Source organism: Melanerpes formicivorus, unplaced genomic scaffold, assembly GCF_026170545.1.
Source record: "Melanerpes formicivorus ecotype bairdi unplaced genomic scaffold, bMelFor1.0.p_v2 SCAF_11, whole genome shotgun sequence".
Classification (NCBI taxonomy): domain Eukaryota; kingdom Metazoa; phylum Chordata; class Aves; order Piciformes; family Picidae; genus Melanerpes; species Melanerpes formicivorus.
The window spans coordinates 18,926,437-18,942,773 of record NW_027142363.1 but is presented as its reverse complement, the minus strand read 5'-3'; the positions used below and the strand labels follow the sequence as shown (position 1 = coordinate 18,942,773).

General features: G+C 46.3%; 1 protein-coding gene across 8 annotated transcripts in view; it reads left to right on the top strand.

Annotated features, from left to right (window-relative positions):
- MAP7D2 (MAP7 domain containing 2) overlaps positions 1–16,337 on the top strand; it is a 96,326-nt gene that overhangs the window by 40,373 nt on the left and 39,616 nt on the right. For all 8 annotated transcript variants that reach the window (XM_068144752.1, XM_068144754.1, XM_068144757.1 and 5 more), the window contains exons 2-3: positions 6,932–7,009; positions 7,822–7,985. In XM_068144752.1, coding sequence (XP_068000853.1) covers positions 6,932–7,009; positions 7,822–7,985 — 242 coding nt within the window. The remainder of the gene's footprint in view (positions 1–6,931; positions 7,010–7,821; positions 7,986–16,337) is intronic.

The following is a 16,337-nucleotide window of genomic DNA, read 5'->3' as shown; positions in this document are numbered from 1 at the left end:
CCTCAGCTTCCAACCATTCCGTCTTGTCCTATTTCTAGACACCCTTATGAAGAGTCCCTCTGCAGCTTTCCCCCAGGAGTGTTCTCTTTGCTAGGCTGAACACCCCCAGCTCCCTCAGTCTATCCTCATAGCAGAGGTGTTCCAGGCCTTGGATCACCTTTGTGGCCTCCTCTGGACTCACTCCAACAGCTCTGTGTCCTCCTTATGATGGGGGCACCAGAGGGAGAGTGCCTTTTGGCTACAGAAAGTGTCATTCAGGTACAGTGATGTTCTATGCTTTCTCCCCCTGCCCCACTCCAGGATATAGTTAACAACTGGAAACTTGACCATGTCTTCATTCAGTAGGACCTGGAGGGAAGTAGTGGCAGGTGGAGAAGTCTGTTCTTTATTGTCTCAAGGGAGAAAACGCAGATTATTAGGGAGCAAAACCTTGGGTTTCTAGAACGAGGTTATATTATTTGAAACAACAGAGTTTGCTGGCAGAAGAATGAGCCTTAAGTGCAGTGGTATCTCAGGCAGGGCTGGGCTGCTGCTACATAGACCAGCTCACCACATCCGTGGAAAGGTCACCCACTGACCGAACTGCCTCCAAAGTGGGAATTTCCTCAACCCAGCAATGCCAGTGTAGATGACTCATCTGTAGCAAAGGTCTGATCATGTTGGCTGACCTATTGTAGAATGGGCCAAGGTCTACATGTGTAGAAGGTGGTCATGCAGATGGTTAGGGGATTAGCATCACCCTTGTGAAGAGAGACTGAGAGCCCTGGGGCTGTTTAGTGTAGAGAAGAGAAGGCTGAGAGGGGATCTGATCAATGCCTGCCAATATCTGAGGGGTGGGTGTCAAGTGGAGGAGGCCAACCTCTTTTGGGTGGTGTGCAGTCATAAGACAAGAAACAACAAGTTCAAGCTTGAAGATTTCACCTCAACATGAGGAGAAACTTCTTTACAGTGAGGGTGCCAGAGCCCTGGAGCACGCTCCCCAGAGACGTTGTGGAGTCTCCTTCTCTGGAGACTTTCCAAAGCTACCTGGATGCACTCCTGTGTAGACTACTTGGGGTGCTCCTGCTCTTGACAGGGGGATTGGACCTGATGATCTCTGAAGGTCCCTTGCAACCTCTACAGTTTTGTGCTTCTGTGACTGCAAAACCAAATGCCATGGGATGTTAAAGAGGACAGAAGTGTATGTGGGGTCAGCAACAGGCTAGGAAAAAAAAATGAGGCCCTAACTGCTGGGAGTTACTCAGGTGCAAATTTCAGGAGAGGAAATGTCCAAGCAGGCTGTTTGGTCTTCTGAAGTGTACTCTCAGCTTCCAGTAACCTGATTGTCCTGTTAGAATAATTGTTTTCTCAACCAGAAAGAGGATATGGATTTCAAAAGACAAACCTTGTCTTGTGTCTCATCAGGACAGGACAACCACCTTCTTCTGTTCTGAGCAACCGTAAAGAGACTTATGCAAGTGGTATGTGGAGCAGAGTGTAGACATGTTCTGGTGTTATTTCATCACTCTGAATAGAAAGGGTTGGAGCAGTGATTATCACATCAGCTTTTGCTCCTTTGAATGGTTATTTCCAAGTAACCTTAAAGTCTTGAGGGAGTCCTCCCGCATTAGCTGGGAAATGACTGCTGCAGGACTGCTGCTGACTTGGTGTTGAGTTCTGGAGTTTTTCTTTAGAGATACTTCTTGTAACAAAGTCCCTAAGGAGCAGCTGACTTTCTTCAGTTGAAAGACTAGGCACAATCTCAAGGAATCTTGGGGTGGATTAGAAGGGCTGTGGTTAGGAGGTCAAGAGAGGTTCTCCCTCACTACAGGGAGTAGTGGGGAGAGGCCACATCTGGAATATTGTGCCCGGTTCTGGGACCCTCAGTTCAAAAAGGGCCTCAGGGAACTGCTTGACAGAGTCCAGCACAGAGCCCCCAAGCTGCTGCAGGCAGTGGAACATCTCCCTGTGAGGCCAGGATGAGGGAGCTGGGGCTTGGGGCTTGGAGCAGAGGAGCCTGAGGGCTGCCCTCATTGCTGGGGATCAAGATGTGCAGAGCAGTGTGGGGAGGACAGAGCCGGGCTCTGCTCAGGGATGTCCAGTGATAGGACAAGGGGCACTGGGTGCCAGCTGGAGCAGAGGAGGTTCCAAAGGAACAAAAAGAAAAACTTTTTCCCTGTGAGGGTGCCACAGCCCTGGAGCAGGCTGCCCAGAGAGGTTGTGGAGTCTCCTTCTCTGGAGACATTCCAAACCCTCCTGGTTGTGTTCCTGTGTGACCTGCCCTAGGTGCTCCTGGTCTGGAAGGGTGGGCTGGGCTGGATGTTCTTTCAAGGTCCCTTCCAATCCCTAACATTCTGTGATTCTTTGAGCCCAGTGATTAGATGAAAGCCTTTGACAGTGGAGATGTTCTGGAAAAGAGGCTTTTGGGGTAGATAGGGAGATGGAGCAGAAGTAGCAGCCATGTGTGTGCATGTGTCCTTACAGTAAAATCTTTGAGGTGGTTGTTAGTTGGAGAGTTTCCTTACTCTTCTGTAAGTTTGGGAATAAAGGGTTATTAGAGAATTTTATAGCAATGTCCCTGCAGTCGTTACTCTGGCAGAAAGCACAACCAGCCTGTGTTTACATCCTGACTCTTAACTGTGTCCTGTGCTTTTGCGAGGGATCAGAGGCTGTAAATATGCAGAAGGCTGAGGATCCAGCTGAGTCTGCAGGCTGTTAACCTGAGCTCACTTCGAACAGTGAAAGCTTTTTGCTGAGGGCTTTTCTTTTTCATTCAAACCTTCGTCTGCCCTCTGCTGGCAGCTGGAGATCTGAAATCACAGAATCATTCAGGTTGGAAAAGACCCTTGAGATCATCAAGTCCAACCATTAACCCTACTCCACAAGGTTCACCCTTAAACCAGATCCTAACCACCTTTAAACACATCCAGTGATGGTGACTCCACCATCTCCCTGGGCAGTCTGTGCCAATGTCTGACCACTCTTGCTGGGAAAAAATATTTCCTAATGTCCAAACTAAACCTCCCCTGGTGCAGCTTGAGGCTGTTGTTTTATCAGTAATTATCTTTTTATCAGTAATTGTCTGTTGTTTTATCAGTAATTATCTGTGAGAAGAGACCAGCACCAGTCTCTCCAGTGTGTCCTTTCATGTAGTAGTAGACATCAATGAAGTCTCCCCTCAGCCTTCTTCAAACTAACCATCTCCAGCTCCTTCAATCTCTCTCCATCAAATTTATTCTCCAGGCCCTTCACAGCTTCCTTGCCCTCCTCTGCCCTGGCTCCAGCACCTCCACATCTCTCTTGTATTGAGGTGCCCAAAACTGATCACAGCACTCAAGGTGTGGCCTCACCAGAGCTGAGTGCCAGGGGACAATCCCCTCCCAGCTCCTGCTGGATACAGCATCTCTAATCCCAGCCAGGATGCCTTTGGCTTTCTTGGCCCCCTGGGCACACTGCTGGCTCATATTTTATTCTAATGGTAGAGCTGCCTGTGCTAGCTTGCTCTTTGCAGCCAGCTTTACCAAACAGAGTTTGAAATCCTGTCATTAATCGAATTTCTCACCAGAGGTAGCTGCTGTGCCCATTATGATTACAAGGTATGTTACACAAACCTGTGTAGAAAATAAGCTGGTTTGGCCTTAAAACAAATAATCCCTTGCTACAAGATTTGAACCAGGCAATAGTTATTTTGTCCTTCAATACTATATGTACTTTCTGAAGGCAAGCAGATTTCTGACTTCTGGCAGGTGTGCTGATTCATGAAGTCAAGCACTTGAGTTAAGAAATGGTAGCGGTGAGGATGCCTGTGCTGCTGTAATGCTACCCTAGCTGCATATGCACTTGATACCTGTACATGTTAGACTGTATACCAGTTTCCTCCACACAGTTTTTAGCCTAGTGGTGTGATGTATTTCTGCTTTCATCTGTGATGGTATCCAGAAGGACCTGGACAGCAGGAGAGGTGGGTGCAGGTGAACCCCATGAGGTTCAAGACCAAGTGCAGGGTCCTGCACCTGGGAAGGAATGATTGATACAGCCTGGGGGCTGAGGTGATAGAAAGCAGACCTGTGGAAAAGGACTTGGGAGTTCTGGGGAGTGAGAAGATGGACATGAGCCAACAATGTGCACTTGCAGCCCAGAAGGCCAATGGTAGCCTGGGCTGCATCAAAAGCAGAGTGGCCAGCAGGTACAGAGAGGTGATTCTGACACTTTGATCTACTGAGACCTCACCTGGAGTACTGCATCCAGCTCTGGAGCCCTCCACACAGGAAGAACTTGGACCTGATGGGATTGTTCAGTCTGGAGAAGAGAAGGTTCCGGGCAGATCTAAGAGCAGACTTCCAGTACCTGAAGGGGGGGCAACAAGAGGGACTGTTTGGAGATCTTCAAGGTCAGGCTGGCCAAGGCTGTGAGCAGCCTGATCTATTGGAGGATGTCCCTGCTGACTGCAGAGGGGGTTGGACTAGATGACCTTTAGAGGTCTATTCCAGTCCAACCCATTCAGTGATTTGCTGATATAACCCAGTCTCGTTTTGTTTTGTTTTTTTCTTTCCCCAAGGAAAGTCCTCAGATTGTAGTTTGTTCTACTTTCCATTTTCAGAAAGAAATTAAACCAGAAGCACTAATCAACTTTTGAACTTGCTTCACCTCTTGAGAAGGTTCATCCTGTGTGCTGGCTAAGGAAAGAATTATACAAACTGCTTCAATTCTGATACATCCTTGTTTCTTAAGTATCTGCCATTAAAGCCTCCATCTTCTTTTAGTGTTACCTAAGTGGGGTCAAGGCACCCAAACTCTTGAGCAAGCCAACCTGAAACTTTGCATGTCAGCTTTGGATGGCTGTGGCAGTTATGAGCATGGCTGGAGCTTTAGGAGCTGCTTCTGCCACTTGCATTTGTGAAGCAAGGTAGAGTCTGCTGTAATTTTATTGACAAGCATCATTTTGGTAGTGGGTTTCATAGCTGCTGAATGTAGGAGAGTGATGAGAAACACTGCAGGATTTTGTGATGATAAACTCATGGATGTGGACTGTCTTGCTGTTCCTCTTCCCATCCTTCCAGCTTGTACTCATTCTGATTTCCATACATCAAGTTCCACCTCATCTCATGCTGCAGAAGACTCCTGCATCAGCTTCCTTCTTTCTCTTTCTCCAGCCTCTACTTGCTGCCCAGCTCAGTCTTCTCTCTTTGGGCTCTTGACACAGTTTTGATTTAACTTCTTCTGTTGCTTCTAGCCTGTTTTGTTTCGACTTCCAGATCACTGAAAAACTTTCCAGTGGAGCTGTAATTTAGCTGTGCTGACTACAGGATTTCCCTTCAAAGCAGCTGCAAATCTTTGCCCTGGTTGCTTTACTGAGCCACCTCCTCTTCTGTCCTCACTGCTTGTCAAATCTGACCAAAAATGGCAGTCAAGTAAACAATAAAGAGGGACTAGTATGGAAGTAGAACGAGTCTTGGATAATAAATAGATATTCTGTGAACCTCTGTCACAAACCCACAAATTCTAGTTGTAATTAACCAGCTGGGAGTTATAATCACAATTTTCCAGAGGCCTGGCTGCCACTGGGAAGCTGCTGTCTGTGTGCAGAGGATTAGAGATGGTGTTTGAAGGTGCTGCTTGGGGAAAAAGCAAGGTGTTATTTTAATGTGGGACAGCTGAGACCTGCCTTTTTCACCAGTCACAAGGTGAGAGGGATCCTCAGCCTTCCTACAGAGCTCTGCATTTTACAGAATGCAAAATCTTTGCTCCTACAGACAGGCTGCCCTCGGAGAGGAGCTGCAAGTGTGACGTTGCAGGAAGGGAGTGGAGGTTACTGTCAAAAGTTTGCCTGATAAAATGAACAATTGCAGCTCTTAGAGCAAGAGGGAAGGAGGCTCAACTACAATTCAGTAACTCAGCAGGGAGCAAAGGATGTGAAGTGTGCTGTGAGACAGGGTGTCTGCACTGCAGACCCCAGGAGATCCTGAAAACAGAGAAAGGAGGGCACTGGAGGCTCTGTCAGCTGCTGTAAAAGACACCATCCTCTAACTGGTCTGTCCAGTCACTGGCTGGTGAGCTTACCCTTGGTATTGCAGAAGGTCCATCTAAGGTCCACCTAGCTGCCTGTTCTAGGGCAAGCAGACAGGTGACCCTGAGGCACCTCATGCCTGCTTGCATGCCTTCCTAAACTGAGCTTTGCAGTGGTGCCTGCTGTGGGAAGAACTGGAGTGTCTGGCTCCAGGTACAAAGCACCTTCGGGCAACCTCTCTTCCCAGACAAATAACCTCCTTTCAGATGCCAGCTTGAGGAGGAAACAAAGTGTTTCCTACCTGGAAAAGAGGATAGGAGGGCTGCTGCCTCCTTGCCCTGTTGTAGTGCTAATTGCTGGGTGTTGAAAGGAGCTGGTGCAGGATGTTTCCTATAGGCAAGGGAGCTGTGGGGCTGTCTTAAGCCATAAATACGAAGGCTGGGACTCCCCAGAGCATTACACTGAGAGCTGCATACTGCTTTTACTCCTGAACTACTTTTATTTTCTGGGGTTTTTTAGCCAAATAAAAAAACCCACATTAAAATGAGGTTATTAATCAAGATGGATACTTGTTAATTGTATCCTTCTGGGTGGTTGCTTTTTTTTTTTTTCCCCAAGAAGGTTTGAAGTTTTAAACCAAGCACTAACAGGATGCTTGTTTGCTCTGAGAAGAAGAGTCGGGCACTTAGGCTGAAGAGTTCAGCAGTAGGTAGGAGGCTGTGCCAAAGAGGTATCCAAATCCCAGCTTGTTAAGCTGCCCAAATGGAAGTGCAAGATCTCTTTTGTTGCTGGAGTTGTTAAACTCAGCAGATGTGGTTTAGTTTTGATGGAGAGTTGTTTATTATTATTACTCTATTTATTGTTGTTATTAGTCTTTAATTTCATTATTACTCTTTATTTATTTTGTTTCCTAACACTGTTTTCTTCTTCTCCCTCTGACTTCAGCCTTTGATGGATTTCTAAAAACTGATGAAAGACAGAGACTGGCAAAGGAGAGAAGAGAAGAAAGGGATAAATACCTTGGTAAGCTAGCAGGAGATGTGTGTGTTTTATACATGCATGCATATTAATAGGCTTAAGCTACTAATAAATGACTCTTTTCTGATCTGAATTTTCAATGGGATTCAGTCTGTTCCTAATCTTTATTGCTTGGATTGTGACTTAATAATTAAATTAATGTTTTCTTTGCCATTTAAATGTTTAATGCTATATAGTTGACTTTCTCCTTTGATTTATGACTTTTTTGTATATGTGTGTATATATATATAACTATATACAGACACATAAGGGATGTCTATACACAACTTCATATATATATATATATATATTCAATTATTCAATATGCTTTTGGATTTCATGTTTTTGGATTTCATGCTTTTGGATTTCATGGTTGGCCTTCCAGGCTGCCAGTGACCATTGCTGGCTCTTGGGGAGTTTTTCATCAGCTGCCATCCCCAAGTCTTCCTCCTCCAGGCTGCTCTCCAGCCATTCCTCCCCCAGCCTCTTTTTGTGCTTGGGATTGCCCTGACCCAGACATAGGACCTTGCAGTTGGCCTTGTTGAACTTCATGAGGTTGGCTTGGGTCCACCTCTCCAGCCTGGCCAAGTCCCTCTGGGTGGATCTCTTCTGTCCAGTGTGTCAGCCAGACCACACAGCTTGGTGTTGCTTGTAAACTTGCTGAGGGTGCCTCAGTTCTACTGCCCATGCTGCTGACAAAGATGTTAAATAGCACTGGTCCCAGTACTGACTCTATTGTGTCACATTAGCAAATCACTTTAAAGCAGGAGAAAAACTGCCTGAAGTGAAATGTACTTTTTTTTCCCCTCTGCCTTAAGCTGCTAGGGAACAGCAGATACTGGAGAAGGAGAGAAGAGCCAAGCTTCAATATGAAAAGCAAATGGAGGAGCGATGGAGAAGGCTGGAGGAACAGAGGCAGAGGGAGGAGCAGAAGAGAGCAGCTGTTGAAGAAAAACGGAGACAAAAGCTTAAAGAGGAGGAGGTAAGGTCCACTCTGAGATGCATGGCAGAGGAACTCTGTGTGATAGCATCAAACACAGCTGAACACTGACATGGCCCAGAGACATGTGGGGGTTACTACTGGAGCTGCAACCACACATCTTCACAGCTATACAGACTCTACTACTACTTGTACATGGAAAACATTTTCCAGAGCTTTTGTTTTTTTGTCTCTTGGCTTTTTTTGCCTGTTCTCTCAAAGTAGTCATCTTCTTTTGTTCACATATCTGGGACTGTGTGAGATGATAAAGCATCAGCTTTCCAGAAAGCAGCTCTTAAAGATGAGTCTTTACATAAAATGGCAAGGATTTTGTTACTGTTATAAAACCAGAGAGTAGTGGATGGAAGGCACCTTGAAAGATCATTCAGTCCAACCCCCCTACCAGAGCAGGAGCACCTAGAGCATGTCACACATGAACACATCTGGGCAGGTTTGGAATGTGTCCAGAGAAGGAGACTCTATAACCTCTCTGAGCAGCCTGCTCCAGGGGTCTGGCACTCTCAGAGGGAAAAAGTTTTCCCTTCTGTTCCTGTGGCACCTTCTCTGCTTCAGCTGGCACCCATTGCTCCTTGTGCTGTCCTTGGACATCCCTGAGCAGAGCCTAGCTCTGTCCTCCCCACACTGGCCTGCAGATCTTTATCAGCAGCAATAAGGTCACCTCTCAGGCTCCTCTGCTCCAATCTGAAGAGCCCCAGCTCCCTCAGCCTGGCCTCACAGGTTCCACTGCATGCAGCAGCTTGGGGTCTCTGTGCCGGACTCTGCCAAGCAGTTCCCTGAGGTTTTTCTTGGCCTGAGAGGGGCCTAGAACTGGGCACAATATTCCAGATGCATCCTCACCAGGGCAGAGTAGAGGGGCAGGATAATCTCTTTTGACCTCCTAACCACAGCCTTTCTAATCCACTCCAGGATGCCCTTGGCCACAGGGGCACATTGCTGGCTCAGGGGCATTCTTCTGTCCACCAAAACTCTCAACTCCCTTTACCCTACACTGGTCTCCAACAGGTCAGTCCCCAGCCTATCCTGGTCCATGTGGTTGTTCTTTCCCAGATGACAAACTCTACCCTTGTCCTTGTCAGATTTCATTCCATTTCTCCCCACCCTACTCTCCAACCTGTCCAGGTCTGGCTGAACGGCAGCACAGCCTTCAGGTGTGTCAGGTACCCCTCCCAGTTTGGTGTCATCAGCAAACTTGATGGCAGTGCCCTCATCTAGGTCATTATGAATGTATTGAGTAGTCCATGAAACTGAACTAGTGCTTATGAATTTGGTTTTCCTCAGTGACATAAAATCACAAGTGAGGAATCTAAGCTGGTTTAAAAGTAGCACAGAGGAGATTCTGGTTTTGATCTTGAGTCTGACTTCTGAGTGCTCTGTGTGTGTGTCTTTCTCTGCATGACACTCTGTAGAAGACAGTACCACTGCAACTGATAAAGAATTAATGATGTTGGAAAAATGGGGCAGTGGGTTTAAAAGAAATAAAAAGTAAAAGTATTTTCCCTGGTTCCTAGATAAAAAGGCTCTGGGAAGCTGCAGCTCTGCTTTCAGCTGCAACATTCTGATTGTGGCTTCTGCAGAACAGCTGATAATTAATTTTACAATCTTTCATCATGTGTTTTGTTGCAAATTTTGCTAACAAAACAGAAACAGACACAAAGGGTAGGAGATCTCCCTCTGCTGTTGACCTGACCTGCTTCTTCCCCAGGGTTTCCTGCTGTGATCACCTTTTGTAGCTAAGGAAAGTTGATTCCCTTTGTGTGGGTTGTAAAGGAAAGCAGTAAGTACAAAAACTTCCTAAATCCTGTACTCAAAACTTGCACCCAAGATGGGGACAGGGAGTGGGAGAGGTGTGGCCAGAGTGAGCAACTGCCTGCTTTTTCTGCCTGCATGGTTTTGCAGCACTGGAGAAATAAGTCAGACATAAATGAGGCTGTGCTGGGTCAGAGCCAAAGATCTACTCAGTGGGGACCCCTTGAAAGAACCTCCTGCACTTGTCCAGAGACGGATTAAGGAGAGACTGAGCACAGGGATGTTTCTCCCAAGCATCAGCAAGGCTGTTGCAGCTCCCCAGTACCCTGTACACGTGATGGGAAGCTTCTTCACTGATGAGAAAGAGGCTTGCTGCCTCCCAAGTGTTTGGTCATAATATGAGTACAACTCCTAGCTCTGCTCACTGAGCTGGGCCTTCAAGCTTAAACTGTCCAAGACCTTTTGGGTGCTAAGGGAGATCCAGGCCTGGTTCTTTTTCCTTTTCTTTTTCCCTCCGGGCTGAGGAACCTGGGGGAAGTCTAAGTGGGCAGGAAGACAGAAGAGGATGCTTGTTTGAGGGTGTTTTAGACCTGGTGGGAAGAAGAATTCAGGAGCCAGTGAAGGAAGGGGAGGGTACATAGGGCAATAATTTGTAGAACAGAGGAGGATGAGGGAAGAAGGAAATTGGGAAAAGGAGATGTCACCATCTCCTGGCTTCCTTTCCATTATTTTTCATTCCCTCATTTCCCAAATTACACTTGAACTCTACTAAAGGATCTGCCAACTCACTCCCCCCCAGCTCTTTGAGCTCTTCAAACCCTGTATGTGTAGTAGCAGCAGAGGTAAGGATGGTGATGAAGTTGCAGCTCCCTGGGCATTGCAAATTACTCAGTGCTGGTGAGTCATGTTGGACATTAGAGATCTTCTTTACTGGAAGAGCTTTGAACCTGCATTTCCCACAGTTGTGTTTGAAGCCAGGGTGTGCCCTGTCCAGTATACTGCAGCAGGTCTTCAGTGTTTCTCTTTTGAACACTGGCTTACACTGGGCAGGGACTGGAGCACCCATTATTTGGCACTTCAGATGCATGGTGAGCAAGCAAAGAGAGATTTTCTTCCTTGATGTCTGCCTTAGGGGTTGTCCTTAAGTCTTTTTTTCCTTTCTTTTTAACACAGCAGAAGGCAGTGAACTAGATGATCCTTGAGGTCCCCTCCAACCCTAACAATTCTATGATTCTATGATCTGTAATAGGAGCAGGTTGGATAGAGCTTTCTAGACAGCATTGGTCTTGCATCTGTAAGTGTTTAAGAGAGGTGAATGGCTCTTAAACTGAGGCTTGTTGGCTTCCCACATCAGAGAATCCTGTGCTTGGCTGTTTTTCATGCAAAGGGCTTCTCAAAGAGGAGGTGGCTAAAGCTTAGTTTGCTTACTTTTTCTCCTGCACGCAGTGACAGGTGATTGATGGTAGTTTAAAGGTCTGTGTTGATGGGAATGGAGGTATTTTGGTTGAGTTCTCCTTAGAGAAGCTTGTTGCTGAGAACAGTGGAAATCAGTTCAGTTCCTCAGGACTCAACGTGCTTGAGAATCATTCTGTCCTCATTCATAGTTTCATAGTTTCATTCAGGGTTGGAAGGGACTGAGCCTTTCTTATCTGTGGAGGTCCATGTTACTTTTAAAGCTGCCCACTTCTCTCAGTAGAAGTCTCTGAGCCTTGAGGAAGGAACTGTGGTGGTGTACAACAGAACCATAGAATGGTTTGCTTGCAAGGGACCTCCAAAGTCAGCCAGTCTAACTCCCTCTGCAGTGAGCAGGGACATCCTCCACTAGATAGCCTTGCTCAGAGCCTTGTCCAGCCTCACCTTGAATATCAACAGGGCCATATGGGGCCTCAGCTACCTCCCTGAGTAACCTGCTGAAGTGTTCCACCACCCTCATGGTGCAGAACTTGTTCCTAACATCCAGTTTCAATCTGCTCTTCTCTCATTTCAAACCATTGCCCCTCATCCTGCCCCTGATGGCTTTTGCAAACAGTCTCTCTCCATCCTTCTAATAGCCCCCTTCAGGTACTGGAAGGCTGCTCCCAGGTCTCCCTGGAGCCTTCTCTTCTCCAGGCTGAACAATCTCAGCTCCCTCAGCCTGTCCTTGAGGGAGAAGTGTTCCAAACCCTTGATCATATTTGTGACCCTCCTCTGGGCTCTGTTAGGTCATAGAATTGTAAGTCCATGTCCTTCCTGTGCTGAGGGTTCCACACCTGGATGCAGTACTCCAGATGAGGACTCACCAGAGCAGAGGAAAGTGGCAGAATCTCCTCTCTCAGCCTCTCCACCACACCTCATTTGATGCAGCCCAGGATGCCACTGGCCTTGTGGGCTGCAAGGACACACATTACTTCTTAATGTGCTCTTCAAATGAGATATAACAGAACTTTGTTGTTGCTATGTGGAAGAGCCAATCAAAGAATGAAGCCAGCTGATAATACCAGGAAGCAGTGAGATTCTTATAGTGCCAGTGGATGTATAAAGTGTAGAGGAGGAGGTTTTGTGGGTTTGTTAAGCTGTTTATATTGTACCTGAAGGGGGCTACAAGAAGGCTGCAGAGGGACTGTTTGCAAAGGTCTGCAGGTGACAGGATGAGGGGCAATGGTTTGAAATGAGAGAAGAGCATATTCAGATTGGATGTTAGGAACAAGTTCTGTACTATAAGGGTGATGGAACACTGCAACAGGTTGCCCAGGGAGGCAGCTGAGCCTCTATACCTGGAGATCTGTGAGCCTGGACAAGGCTCTGAGTAACCTGATCTACTTGAGGATGTCCTTGCTGACTGCAGGGGGGTTGGACTGGCTGACTTTAGGAGGTCCCTTCTAACCCAAACCATTCTCTGCTTTTCCATGATTCCAAATTGGCTTAGAATTGCTTACACAAGTTATTTTAAGTCATAATACTTTCAAAATGAAAAATACCCTTTTTTTCCCCCCACATCTGTGTCATTTTTTTTTCACATAGAGAAAACCAGAGTACTTCAGTCAAGCTATTTATACTCTCACTACTGGGGTTTGGGTTTGTTTTGCTTCTTGGTTGTGGTTTGTTTTTTTTCCCAGTCCAAGAAGTGCAAATCTTTGTTCTGTTGCTTAGTCTGAGGAAAACCTGGATGAGTAACTGGAAGATAACATGTACATCTGGGATACAAGCAGTAGATGGCTCTCTTCTTATGGTTTAACTCAAGCTTGTACATCAGGGCTCTTTGTGGCAGCTCACTGGGCAGGGTGTATTTATCTACAGCTGTTAAGATTTCCCACATGAGGGTCACATGGATTGGTTGATATGGTTCTAAGGAGCTGCTTTGTCTGTGAAGTAGACAGGAAGGGTTCTGCACATTGTTTGCTCATCTGTTCATGGATTGCATCGGGTTGGAGGGAACCCTCAAAGCTCATGTCCAACCCCTCCTGCAGGTAGCGGGAACACCTCCAACCAGATCAGGCTGTGCAGGGACACCTCCAGACTGATCTTGAATGTCTCCAAGGATAGGGCCTCAACCAGATCCCTGGGCAGCCTGTTCCAGTATTTCACCATTCTCATTGTAAAGAACTTCTTCCTGATGTCCAGCCTAAATCTGTTCTAGTTTCAAACCATTGCCCCTCATCCTATCATTCCAAGCCCTTCTGAACTGTCCCTCCCCAGCCTTCCTGTAGGTCCCCTTCAGATATTGAAATGTAGCTCTAAGGTCTCCCCAGAGCCTTCTCTTCTGCAGGCTGAACAGTCCCAATTCCTTTAGACTGTCTTCACAGGAGTTGTTCTTCCACCCTCTGATCATCTTTGTGGCCTCCTCTGGACCTGATCCATCAGGTTCATGTTTCTTTTGTGTTGGTGGCCCCAGAGCTGGACACAGTACTGCAGGTGAGGTCTCAGCTGAGCAGAGCAGACAGGTGCAGTCACTACCCTCAGCCTGCTGGCCATGCTTGTTTTGGTGCAGCCCAGGATGCCATTGGCCTTCTGGGCTGCAAGCACACACTGTTGGCTCATGTCCAGCTCCTCATCCACCAGCACCCCCAAGTCCTTTTCTGCAGGACTGCTCTCAATTTCATCATCCCCCACAGCCTGTGTTGATATCTAGAATTGTCCTGACTTAGGTGTAGGACCTTACCCTTTGGCTGAGGAGAATCTCAGGAGGTTCAATAAGACAACCTCTCCAACTTGTCCAGGTCCCTCTGGATTGCACCCATCCTGTCCTTCAGTCTTTTCAACTGCACCACTCAGCTTGGTGCCATCAGCAAACTTGCTGTGGGTGCCCTCAATCTTTCTGTCTATATCACTGATGGAGATACAGGTCCCAATACATGCCCTTGAGGGACACCACTTGTCACCTATCTCCATTTAGACATCAAGCTATTGACCACTACCCTTTGGATGTGATCATCCAACCAATTCCTTGGCTGCTGGACAGTCCACCCATCAAATCCATATCTCTCCAGCTCAGAGAGAAAAGATAAAGGATTTCTTTGTCTTTAGCTTTCATCACAAACCGAATTCTGAGTGTATGAGTTGTTCATGCTACGCTTCCATGTGTGCCACTCTTTTCTTGGACTCTTCAGTTTTGTTCTGATTTGAAAATGCTAAACAACTTCTTTATTTGTGGGTGGGAGGTAAAAAAAGGCCTTCTTATTGTTCTTTATCTAAGTTATATCTGCAGGGTTTCAGGGGGGTTCATAATTATGCTCTTTAGAGCTTTAATGAAAGGCTCTTTGCAAATGAAAATTAATGATCCCCTCCACAGCATGTAATTGAAGATTTCAACCTCAGATTGTAGGTAGGATGAGCTTTCAAATATGGGTGAAAATTAATTTCATGTCTTTAATCTAGCCCATCTTGCACTTTTTTCTTAAACCAGTGCTCTCACGGTAGGTGGTAGAAGCGTATTCTGTGGTTTACAGACTACCAAATATTGCTGCTCCTTGCTCCAAGCAGCATTAAAACAAAAAAATCCAAGAAATCACCTGAAATCATTGAAACCCTGACTGCTTTCATCTTAGCTTTTTTTGATTGATGTGTGACAATATTCATTAGATCCCGAAAGAAAGATTCTATCCAAGTGTCTGTTTCAATGAGAAAGAAATGTGAGGGTGATTTCCCCTCAGGTAAATTCTTAGCAAGGTGTATTGAATCAAAATGCACAGTAGGAGAAAAGAATGAAAATAAATCAGCAGGCTGCAGAGAACTGGTGGCAAAATAGGAGCTGTGGATTGGAAAGACTTAAGGTACAAGAAAGGGATTCAAACAGAATTAAAATCGTGTTGGGAGGTGGAAGGTTTACAAGCAAAAAGTGTGAAAGGTGGATGCCTCACACAAGTTTCAAATGTGAAAATTGCGTTTTCAAGTATTGAGACAAATTAAATTGTAGCATACTAAACCTGAGGGGAGTGACTTTGGATTATAGAGGCTGGAATATTGCTTTATTTTCACACCCAAAGTGCAAACAAGAAGTGAGAGAGGGTATTGAAAACCGTGGGGCTTTCACGTGCCGTTGCAGAAGAGGCTGTGCTTGAGCTTTGTGATTCTTCTTGCCTTTGCTCTGCAGGGAGGAGGAGGAAAGAGGCAGGGCACACATTTGCTGCCTGGACACTGATGGCACTGACTAGACAGAAGGGAGACAAAAATAGAGAGAGGGAGGGCGGGGAAGCAGCTGCCTGCTTTCAGTGGGCTTTGCATGACAGACCCTGAGCTAAAGACATCGAAGGGGAGACAAAGCTGAAGTGAGAGCTAAACCACGTGACCGCATGAAAGATCTACTGCCATGACCAGGAAGATGAAATTGTAACAGCAGGGTGGGTCCCCTGGCCAAAAGCAACAGGGACAGGAGAGCTGAGAACAGCAGAAAGGGTGTGTGAGAACTGGCTTTTATCACCCTCTGTGTAGAGGGTGATAGAATGGAATTCTTTTTGCTATCAGTGATGGGTAATGAAACTAAGAGAACTTAAAGATGAAAAGGTAGTGGCTTGCTGCTGAAATTGGTGGATAATTGGTAGCAGGCTTGGATGAGGTGGGAAAACCGAGGTCAGAAACAAATAAATGGAAGTCCTGGTACTAGGAGAGATTCTTCAAAGACGTGGAAGAGAGACAGGTATATTGCAGATGAGCAGATGTTGATGAGAGTGCATTTAGCATTGTAGAAAGCCAGTGACCACAGACAGAGGCCCAGGAAGGTAACATGAAGGGTAGAGGTGTGTGCATTAAAGTTCCAGTCAAGGTAGTTACTGCAGGTGCCTGATGTTGGGGTCTGATCTGCTAGAGGAGACCTATCAGAAACAGCAGACTCAGTATCAGTGAGGGAGACCTCCTTGAACAGGTTCTGAAAATGGAGGGTAAATACCTTAGGGAAGGGGATAGGAAACCTAGGCCAAAGTCATGAATCAGTGGCAGAAAGTCATGTGGCTGAGTGGTGCAGAAGAGGTTTTTGCACAGTTGATCTAAGCTACCCAAAAGATACTGGAGAACAGCAGGGGATTAATAGAACTAAAAAGGGCTATGATGTAATCACAGAAGCCTTACAGGATCAAGAGTTTGGAGTGCATAGAGCAGGAGTTCCATACTAGACCA